Raw genomic sequence first — 11,791 nt, forward strand, 5'->3', positions numbered from 1 at the left:
TTCCAATGGCACGTTGTGTTAGCTAATCAAAGTTTATCATTTTAAAAAGGCTAAATGATCATTAGAAAACCATTTTGCAATTATGTTAGCACAACTGAAACTGTTGGTCTGATTAAAGAAGCAATAAAACTGGCCTTTAGACTGGTTGAGTATCTGGAGCATCAGCATTTGTGGGTTCGATTACAGGCTATTCCATGCAAGAAAATGCCAACAAACTGAAGATCTCGTACAGTGCTGTGTACTACTCCCTTCACAGAAGAGCGCAAACTGGCTCTAACCAGAATAGAAAGAGGAGTGGGAGGTCCCGGTGCACAACTGATGTTATTTTAACAGACAAATAAATTAGCTTTTCTTTCAAAAACAAGGACATTTTTAAGTGACCAAACTTTTGAACGGTAGTGTGTTTGTGTGTATATATATATATATATATATATATATTTCCACACTGAGGTTGGAATAATACTGTGAAATTGTGCACGCAGCCACAGCTTTTGAGTGCGTTTATGCGTTGTACCGACAATATCAGTGTCAGGCAGTGAGTCTTATTGTTGTCTGTTAGATCTCAGTAACTTCTTTCAGATCAAAACTCACAACAATTGTCCATGGGAATGAGAGAGAAACACACACATAGAACTGCATATCACCTAGCTTATTAGAAACATACAGAAAGAGCTGAACCAGCCTGTGACTGTTAATAGAGACCTGTTAGAGCAGTGTTGCAGGCTTTCGTCCTAGCCCGGCACTAACACACCTGACACTAGACTGAGTTGAATCTTGTGTTATAACACTAGGCTGGAACTAAAGTTTGCGCTCATTAGCACGACACACACAAAACAGTCTTGAGTCTTGTGATCATGAGCTCAGCCAGCCCATCGGCTGGGATGAGCAGTCATCTGCTGGTGGAGACTATCACCAGAGACCCTTGCTCCGCCGGAGGCCTACTGGAACTAATTGGCTCTTCTCAACATGAACACCACTTTCTATGTGTCAAAGAGCAGATGTAAGCTAGGCCAAAGGCGCTCGGAGAATGTCTATGTGACCTGCTTAATTGCCTACACTGATATAAAGCAAAACGTTTTGGCTGTAGGTGTAGTCAAGGCCCTGATCAAATGGTTATGAAAGCATAAGCCTAGCGAGCGAGAGAGAGAGAGAAAATGGGATAAATAAAACTGTGGGAACGTGGGAAGGTATGAGAAAGGGTCTGAAAGGCAGTAAAGGCACAGACTTCATAGTAAATCTAATAAGAGCATTAGGCTACATGAAGCCTGGACTGAACAAGGGGGCTGGGAGAGGAGGAAGGGGAGAGGGTATTGGGACTTAATCTGTAAACAGCACTAAACACAAGGGTGCAAGTCACACACAGAAATTACTATCATAAAAGCATAATTCCTAACATCCCTCCCTAGAACCTAACCGCCTTCTCCTATTGACTGACACACACACACTTTCTCCGTGCTGCTGATCATATGACCCATAGATGGGTGATCATATGACCCATAGTTGGGTGTTCATACAATAACGAGTAGAACTTTCTCTGGTGTGCTATCTGCCTCTTCCCTCTCTCCTCTCCTCCTGAACACGCATAATGCTCCCTTTGTCCCTTCACACACACAGTGCCCCAGTGTATGAACATTCTATTGACAGGGAGTTTTATTAAGTGCACTGCGTCTTCTTTGGGTCTCGCCTGGGTATAACTGGGCGGCTGGGATAGCAAGACGGTTCTGACAAAAAAAGGTAGGAGATTGATTGGCCAAGAGATACTGAAAGTCACTAAAAAGGGCCATGCATTTGTGGTTAGCAAGATCAGTTAGATGTCAAATCAAATGTTATTTGTCACGGGCCGAATACAACAGGTGTAGACTTTACCGTGAAAAGCTTACTTACAAGCCCTTAACCAACAATACAGTTGAATAAATAAATAAACTAAAGTTTTTTTTAAATCTAATCAATACATTTACGAGGCTATATACAGGGGGTACCGGTACCAAGTGAATGTTCGGGGGTACAGGTTAATAAAGGTAATTGGTAAAGTGACAATGCATAGATAATTTACAGCAAGTAGCAGCAGTGTAAAAACAAAGGGGGGGTATTCAATCAGAGAAAGGCAGAACATTTTGTGTGTGCTTGTCTTCAAATCCCAAATCCCCGTTTACTCACGACTGCACGGCTGTGCACGACTCCAACACCATCATTATGTTTGCATATGACACAAAGGTGGTAGGCCTGATCACAGACGATGAGACAGCCTATAGGGAGGAGGTCAGAGACCAGGGGGGGGACAAAGGAGACAAAGGAGCTGATCCTGGACTACAGGAAATGGAGGGCCGAGCACACCCACATCATCAACGGGGCTGTAGAGGAGCAGGTCGAGAGCTTCAAGTTCCTCAGTATCCACATCACTAAGGAATTTTCATAGCCCCACAAACACACACACGTGAAGAGGGTATGACAATGCCTCTTCTCCCTCAGGAGGCTGAAAAGATTTTCCAATGGCCCGCAGATCCTCAAAAAGTTCTACAGCTGCACCATTGAGAGCATGTTGACTGCCTGCATCACCACTTGGTATGGCAAATGCTTGGCAGCCAACTGCAAGGTGCTGCAGACATTAATACATGCAGCCCAGTACTTCACTGGGGCCAATCTCTGTGCCATCCAGGGCCTCTGTGCCAGGTGGTGTCAGAGGAAGGCCCTAAAAATTATCAAAGACTTGAGCCACCAAAATCAGACTGTTCGCGCTGCTACTGCAGGGCAAGCGTTGCTACTGCAACAAGTCTGGAACCAACAGGACCCTGAACAGCTTCTACCCCCAAGCCATAAGACTGCTAAATAATTAGTTAAACAGTCAACTACCAGCTACCCGGACTATGTGCATTGACCCTTTTTGCACTAACTCTTTTGACTCATCACATACGCTGCAGTTACTGTTTATTAGGGATGCACGATATATCAGAATCGGATGATATTAGCTCAAAATGCCAACATCGGCTCTATGTATAGTTTAAACACCGAAGTGCAAAACCGACGGCATACCTGTATAACGTAGGTAGATGACGCAATGACGCCACGAAAAAAATACAGCGCTACACGTGCAACACAGCATTCCTAACCTGGCCCACAATGTCTGCTGTGTGGATCTATTATGACGTTTCAAAGGAAGATAACAGAAAGGCCATATGCAACGTTTGTGCTGCTATTATTTCCAGAGGGGAGAAAGTGAAATCTTTCAATACCACAAACCTAATTAGTCATTTCAAAGTTCTTCACCCCCAGACGTTCAGAGACTAAAACTAAGCTCACACTTCCAACAACTAAACAAGTTCAAGTCGAGCAGTCATCTGAAAGAGTAAGACCATTTCAGCGAGACAACTCAAAAGGCAGAATCCATTAACGCCAAGATAATAGAATTCATTGCCCTTGACAATCAACCGTTCTCTATTGTGGATGATGTTGGCTTTTGCCGACTGGTCGAGCACCTCAAGCCCCGGCACACACTACCAAGTAGGCGCTATTTTTCAGATGTTGCCCTACCGGAGTTACACAGTATTGTTAAAACCACATCCATGAGCTACTTGCTATGGGCGTCACTGCTATTACCTTCACGACTGACATTTGGACCAGCGATGTCAGCCCCACGAGCATGCGGAGTCTGACAACACAGTGGGTCGACGAGGATTTCGTACTGAGGAAAGATGTATTGCATGCTCAAGAATGTGCTGGTTGTCATACAGCTGCTGCCACTTCAATGGCATTTGAGAACATGTTTGAAACTTGGAAAATCACCAAGAACAAAGTACACGCTGTGCTATGTGATAATCCACGTAACATGACAAAGGCTTTGGAAGAATGCGGAGTCGCCAGTTTGCCGTGCAAGGCACACACACTGCAACTGGCTGTGAACGAAGGTGTTTTGACCCAACGCAGCATATCTGACACAGTGGCAACAGGTAGGAAGATAGTGGGTCATTATAAACACTCACAGCTCGCATACAGCCGCCTGCAAGCAATACAGGGGCAGCTTGGAGTGAAAACAGAAAGGCTTAAGCGAGACGTTTCCACCAGATGAAACAGTACTTTCTACATGATGGAGAGCCTGCTGGAACAAAAACGAGTGCTTGGCGAGTACGCAACCGACTATGAGTTACCTGCAACAGTCAATACAAATCAATGGACTCTCATTGAAAACATGAACAGATATGCTTAGCTCCGCTTGAACAACTGGCTGGAGAAATAAGCACATCAACTGTGCCTGCAGAAGACGTGATACCCTCTGTCATGGCATTGAAACGCATGCTCAACAAAACTGCAGACAGACCGTGCGGTTAAAACTTACAAAAGTACTCTACTAGAGGCTGTGAACAAGCGATTCGGTGGCATTCTCTCCGAGCCTCTTTACGGTGTCGCCATCATGCTCAATGCTAGGTACAAGGGCTGCTACTTCGATGCAGACAAGAAACAGGGTTTACGTGAAATGTTAGACACAGCTGGACAAGATGGAAATGGACACAGCGCCAGTGCGCACCGAGGAAGAGAACCCACAACAGAAAAGGCCACAGACAGAGCTGAAACTTCACTGCTTGACATGTATGATGAAAACCTGGTTGAGAATGTAACGACTGAACAAATTAACAACGAAACAGCACAGCAATGAGTGAAAGAAATAGGTTTTGATTATGTTTTACTGGTAATGGGGACATACGTAAATGCCAACAAAATAACTTTTTGGTCAGTGTGTGTGTGTGTCAACTAGTTATCTGTACTAGAATGCTTAAAAGGCCTCAAATTGTAAATATCGGTCATCGGTATTGGGATTTTGTTTGGCAAGGAAAATATCAGTATCGGCCAAAAATGTCATATTGGTGCATCCCTACTGTTTATTATCCATCCTGTTGCCTAGTCACTTCATCCCTACCGCAGTGACCTTGTTAACCTACACATTGAACCAGTACTGGTACCACATGTACACAGACAAGATATGCTTACTCATTGTTTATTTAGTCCTTCTGTTATTATTTTTCTAATTATTTGTCTTTGCATTGTTAGGAAAGGCCCGTATGTAACCATTTCACTGTTAGTCTACACCTGTTGTTTACGAAGCATGTGACCAATAAACATTTCATTGATTTAATATTAAATCATAACTTAGATCAACATCAAACATCCGGGTAAATTGTCCAAATCAACAAACCATACAAATGGTCTGGGCCGTGACATCCAATTGTGGGGCTAACAGGTTCGGTCTTGATTTAAAATAATAAACCGGGTTCAATAGAGGGCTGCGATAATACCAGTATCGCAGACTGTACTCTTTGTTCCTTTAAAAACTTGCTGTATGTAAAATAGTGTGATATAGCTTGAAAAATAAATCAAGATCCACGGCGCGTTTTGTTTTCTGGGAGAAGGAACGGGGATGTAGCCTATTACAGTTGACTCTTGAACCATGCACTTTAGATAAACACCCCCGACCTCTGTTTTCCAGCCCCAATTCAATGACATGCTTTGAAGCTTTCAAATTGCTCCTGATAAATGCTGTGTGATAACAGATACCTGGCACAGGAAACAGGGGCTTTTTGGTTAGAGCCTGACTGACATAGGCAGGAATGACACGACTCTGACATCACCCTGTGACATTATCATTCTGAACCGTGACCCTTTGATGTCAGGGGGAATGGGTGTGAGGAGCATCCTGGCCGCAGAGAGGAACTCACTAAGTCTTGTTTTCCCAGCAATTTCCTGCCTGGCCCTGCCCTCTTCCTCTCCCTGTCTATAGTGTAGAGTCACAGTCCGTTTCGGAAGAGTTACACTGAGCTCAGCTCTGGGAGAGATCAGGGTTACACTGGACTTACTAGGACTGTTTGTCTGGCAGTTGAGTCACAACAGCATTTAATGGGTTGTCCCAAGAAGTACTTGGGGTGTCTGTCTTCAGTGTTGTTTACTGGCTGAGAACCATATTGTCTTTACTTATATAGTCTATTAGGCAGGTGTTTGGGTTTTTACAGCCATGAGCATGTGGATTGGATGGTTTTCTAGAGCCTAATGACCAACATGACTGATGTCATTGAGTTAACCAGGCGTGTATAAAGTCAATTAAGCATAGTGTTTTTTAACCTCAAAGTAAACACCTAGGCCTAACACTGGTGAAGAATCTAACACAGGACAACTGGTTTCTCAACTCTTTTCAACTGTAGAGTGTAGAAAATCATTGTACCATCTAAAACGCTGTGAAATATATTTTCCAGAATCGAAAATCTGGTATTTTCAGCTGTTTGAAGTTGGTGTACAAAAAAAAGCACAAAAAAAAACTTCATAATGGGAAGCATAGAAAAAGTGCATATAGAACAGATCTACCGCTTCTTGAACTTATTTTCAATGAGAATGACAGATCTAACACATTTATGTGAATTTTGTCAGGTCATCTAAAAAGTTACATATAGATTGCAGCTTTAACTACTTATGAAGCTTTATGACCAGACTCTGAGCTCGTCTTTCCACACTCCACTGAACTGCAGCTCTGAGGAAAAAGTCATGCCTGTGCAGTGCAAAGCAAATTACCTCAGGAAGACACAAACGCATTAATCAGTCCCCACCCAGCCCCACCCTAGATTTCAAATCATGACATGTCGAATCAAATCTAGGCCTTGTACTCAATGTACTAGATAAGCTCCCATTTTGGTGGAAAGGAAAGCAGTTAGCGCTAGCAATGCCCTTTGACAGGACAAAGTGAAGGATCAGACAGATTTGTAACATTACCACTGTGACCTTCAATTGTTGTCTAAGTTGTGTTATAATGTACTAGTTAACACTAATCCATTATTTTTGTAAATGCACACCTTGCTGATGTGAAGGAAGTTGAAAGGGCAGAGCACCTGACACACACAAGCCATAACCAACACTACAAGAGGTCTCCTAAGCCGTGTTCATGTACAGTATTGTCTGGCAGGCTGAGAGAAAGCTAAACATGGCTAAATTACAACAGCACTGCTGCTGCCAACAAAGGATCACTTGACCTGTTAAACCCATCTTTAGGAGAGGATAGGAGCTTTCACTTTGGCAGTTATGGGAATAAAGAGATTAATGACATGGGGGGGCGGGGGGGGCTGAATCACAACAGCACTAGAACAGTGTGATGAGACAGAGAGACAGACATGCAGATAGCCTAGTGCAGCCAAACTCAACGGGCGGAAAGCGGGTCAATACGGACCGGACATCGCATTTTGTTATATATTAAAAAAAGTCTATAAAATATTTTTGGACAGCTTTATAAAAAAGAAAATCAACCGAGGGCCGCGGCCTCTAACTCGGCAACCTCTCTCTCTCTCGAAGCAACGCCCAAATTTACTAGTGCCACGTCTAATCCAAACATGTGGTTATATGCAAATACAAGAGGCCACGTCTTACCCAATCACATCAATCAAAATATCCTCTGCAGAAGCTTGGGACAAGCAAGCAGAAAGAAACAGAAAGATTTGAGTCCACAGCCCTCATGAAAAGTGTCAATGTTAAGCGCCATTATGACAGCAGGCATAGTCATTTTGATCAGACGTATCCCCTGAACACGGAGGAGAGAACAAACAAGATTAACTTACTCAAATTCCAATGACAGCCCAACAACGTGCAACGAGTGTTCACTGAGGATAGCTTGGGTTTTGGGAAAAAAAATTCAGACGCGGAGATGGTAAAATAAGATTTGTGAAGGTGCTGACACCTTGCTTGAAGGTAAACAAAAAGATGATCTCTGGGAAAAGATCAAACAGATCCCACTGTCAGATTCCACAGCAATGAGGAAGTGAAATATTAGCTGAAGATGTAACTTCACAACTTCCAGGCCATTCAGAGATTCAGCATGCATTTCATTAGCTGAGGATGAACAGATAACACTGACGATACCCAGCTTCTGGTGTTTGTCAGATTGTATAACAAAACAAAGAAGGAATTATGTGAGGAGCTGTTGGGCTTAAAACATCTAGAAGCACCAACATGGGGAGAGGATACCCATGAGGCCATCAAAGGGATAATGACAAAAAGGAGGATAGCTCTGAAGTCAGTGGTTTCCATCACCACAGATGGAGCTCCAGCCATGATAGGAAGAGGGAGGAGACTGGTTGCACATTTGAAAGAGGACCACCCTCACATCATAACACTGCATTATCCATCAAACTGTCCTGTGTGCCAGTCTGGGAAAAGAGTATTCAGAAGTCATGACAACAATGATGAAACTGATCAACTTTTTGAGAGCAACAGCATCCCTACCAAACCGCCTGGTACGAGGCATTCTGAGAGGCCAATACCAGTTGATGACTTACTACTGCACAACAATGTCAAATGGCTCAGCAAAGGCAGGGTTTTGGAATGCTTTTGGGCCATTCGGTTGGGAATCAAAACTTTCTTATCAGAGTAAAAGAGTGGCAAGGCAACTCAGTATTTGGAAGATGAGGAGAAGACAAAAACAGTTGCATTTTTGACAGACATTACATCACTCCTTAATCAACTGAATGTTAAGCTGCAGGGACGGGACAACAACGTGTGTGATATGATAACAGCAGTCCGTGCTTTGCAGAAGAAATGAGCTTTTCAAGAATGATCTCTAGGGAAAATTTGTCCACTTCCCAATCTTCTCATATAAATGCAGGGAAACAAAGACGTTCCCAACCATGTTGATTTTATCCAGAAGCTGATGGATAACTTCTAGGCTCGCTTTGATGACATCACTGTTGGACAAGAGCTGCTGCTGCTCATCCACAGAACCCTTTATTGGTCACAAATGTGACAAAGTTGTCAGAAGAAACAAAAACAGATGTTCAGATGGGTAGATGCTGCATCACTGCAAAGGGAGTTGTTTGAGCTGCAAGAAAATGTGTCTTTGAAGGAGTAGGCTGGTGATTGTGACCCTGTCACTTTCTAGGAAAGGATGGTTCCTGCAGCCGATCTCCCTGTTCTCAAGAAACTGGCACTATACATCCTGACCATGTTTGGCTCCACATACAGCTGTGAATCAGCCTTCTCCACATTAGTTTTAATTTAACTAGGCAAGTCAGTTAATAAGAATAAATTCTTATTTACAATGACGGCCTACCCCGGCCCTAACGACGCTGGGCCAATTGTGCGCTGCCCTATGGGACTCCCAATCACGGCCGGTTGTGATACCGCCTGGAATCAAAGTAGGGTCTGTAGTGACACCTCTAGCACTGAGATCCATGGCCTTAGACCGCTGTGCGTAACTTTTTGAACTTTATTAAAAACAAATACCGCACCAGGCTCACCAATGAACACCTGCACCAGTGTCTCAGAGTTGCTTTCATACCATTTGTGGCAAGGTTCAAAGTATTGGCAGGAGACAAAGTGTAATTTCTCTCATTGATGCAAGGCCCAAAGTGACACACATTAACATTGCATGGCCCACAGTGACATTCTGTGCATTCAGATTATTATTTTTGGTTCAACTCTCCTTTGTTCTCCAGAAAACATGCACTTTATTTAATTTATATATATTTTTTATTCAAGGCCTATGTGCAATGGCAATTATGCATCCGCCTTTGTTCCTCAGCAATGTTGCACATGTTTACATTCAAAATAAAGTTGCAATTAATTCAAATTCTTAGTCTCATTTAATGTACACTTTATATAACAACATGTTCGCTAAGTCGTAGACGACTGTGTGTGTTACTACGTCGTAACACAGCGTCAATAATGGATGAAATCCAGCCGGGCTTTTGCCACCTAGGAAATATATGTCACTGGACCTTCTCAAATAGTAGTCGAGTACCCTTGGCCTAGTGGGTGAAAGGCAGGGGGATGGGGGAGAAAGAGAGAGGGGGGAGCAAGAGAGAGAGGGAACGAAAGAGAGGGACAGAAAGTGAGTAGTCTCATTGTCTGGAGTGACTGCAGTGTGTGGTGGCAGAACAAACAGGAGAGAGAGAAAAGAGATAAGGTGGCACTCAAATTTCCAATGACACTCCTGTTTTGGATTTGGATGGGATGACCAAATCTCATTTGGCAACTGCTCTTATGGTCAATCTGACTCTACCAAGTCAAGCAGACAAATGTTTTTAGCCAGAAAGCTGTACGGCTAGGTTCAAACTATCTAGAGCAGTGACCTAAAGGGAGTCAGCCGCAACCCACCACTGGGTCCTGACCCATTATTTGAGAAACACTGACAAGTTTGGAATATACTGTCAGAGTAATTCCCTTTGGGTGTAGCTCCATTTGTATGCTGACTAATGCATGGCTGCAGGAGTATGCATCCAGTTTGGACAGCAGGCATGAAATTAAGCAAGTTAGTCTACAAAAAAAAATGTGCATCCAAAACCACCCATGAAGCAAATGACTTAAGTAATGTCACCAGCCAAAATATTAGCAACAGTGTCAAATGAGTAATATGTAACCTTGTCATCAGCTGTTGCAACCAGATGACATGTCCTGCTAGCTTCAGAATGCTATAGCTTTATAAGATTAGCCTGTGCAGTTTACCAACATTGACTTTCAGGGTTTAAAGCTAGCAAGCAATCTAGTCCATGCATAATTGTTTGCAAGTTCTCACAGGCAATAGGCCCTGCTATGTGCAAATTAACCCTATGGGAATAGTAGCTACATTATTCGGTACAGTCTGTGCTTGTTGTTGAACATTGCGCAACAACACTTGCGCTTGAACTGTCAAAGCTAGCTTGAGTGGCCTAGCAGTAGCAAGCAGTTTTTCGATCAGTTTCGTGGTCTGTCTGCGAAAGTTGTCTTACTCTCCCCCTTTCTTTGACAGTCGAGGACTCAAACCCACCTCTTCTGCAGATTTTCTGAGCGATTTCTCCCGCTCATACTGGGTAACAAGTTGTTCGTTGTCTTCTTTTAGGAGCTCCAACTCGACTTCGTGCTCCTGGTTCTCCGCGAACACCGCGTCCAAGTTCTCCAACACCGCGACGACGAGCGGCATGAGTTCTTTCACAACGTTCTCGTCGTACTGACCGATCAACCGTTCAAACTCCCGGTAAATGGAGCTCGCCAGACCCGACACCCGTTCGGACATCATCGCCGAACTACCAGAGTCGTCCTGGTAGAGTACTCCATCGTCCAACTCCATTTTCTTGCCTCCTTTTCTTCTCGCAAACTAAGGTTAGCAGGTTAGCCGAGGAAAAAGCTACTTGAGAAAGCCTGCCAGCAGCAACCTGCCTTATCCTTATTTGTGAAGCGAGACCAAATAGTGTCCCTTAAATATAGCTAACTGAGCTACCGTTAGCTACTTTCTTTATTTTAAAGAGAAAAACAAACGACGTTAAACAAGTTGCGACCCCTTTCTCCTATGGACGGTTGACTTATAAGGGGGGCTAAATAGAAAAGTCTCTACTTGGCTCCGGGTTTTCAGTTAGTTCTCCTCCCGACTTCCCAACAGATGAGCTTCTGTGTTCTTGTTGATGACTGGCCCGTCACAGTGACGTCACACGCTATAAGAGGGCTGGGAGGGATCTAGGGGAGAAAATGTACCGCTAATCCGTTTTAAGTGTTTTTCATTCAATAGTACTGTCCACATCAATATTGTTCATATCTCTAATTTGCCAACTTTGTTCAATGTGCCTCAGCACTGTACTGTTGCTTTAACTCAACAGGTAGTCTCTAAAAATTGCTTGGGGACTTTTCAAATGTTTAGTAAATAAGGTACACTACCGATCAAACGTTTTAGGACCCCTACTCATTCAAGGGTTTTTCTTTCTTTTTTTTTGTACCATTTTCTACATTGTAGAATAATAGTGAAGACATTTAAACTATGAAATAACACATATGGAATCATGTAATAACCAAAAGTGTTAAA

General features: G+C 43.3%; 1 protein-coding gene across 7 annotated transcripts in view; it reads right to left on the minus strand.

Moving 5' to 3' along the window:
• The window catches only part of LOC112224382 (C-Jun-amino-terminal kinase-interacting protein 4-like), a 46,923-nt gene extending 35,522 nt beyond the window's left edge, over window positions 1–11,401 (minus strand). For 4 of the 7 annotated variants that reach the window (XM_042306097.1, XM_024387908.2, XM_042306096.1 and 1 more), the window contains exon 1: window positions 10,766–11,399. In XM_042306097.1, coding sequence (XP_042162031.1) covers window positions 10,766–11,065 — 300 coding nt within the window. In that variant the 5' untranslated portion in view covers window positions 11,066–11,399. Of the gene's footprint in view, window positions 1–4,330; window positions 4,493–10,765 lie in introns of those variants that run through there. The other 3 variants (XM_042306102.1, XM_042306098.1, XM_042306099.1) reach the window with 3 other exon arrangements.
• Between the last annotated feature and the right edge of the window lie 390 nt (window positions 11,402–11,791).

The sequence above is a fragment of the Oncorhynchus tshawytscha genome, linkage group LG25, assembly GCF_018296145.1.
Source record: "Oncorhynchus tshawytscha isolate Ot180627B linkage group LG25, Otsh_v2.0, whole genome shotgun sequence".
In the NCBI taxonomy this organism is placed as follows: Eukaryota; Metazoa; Chordata; class Actinopteri; order Salmoniformes; family Salmonidae; genus Oncorhynchus; species Oncorhynchus tshawytscha.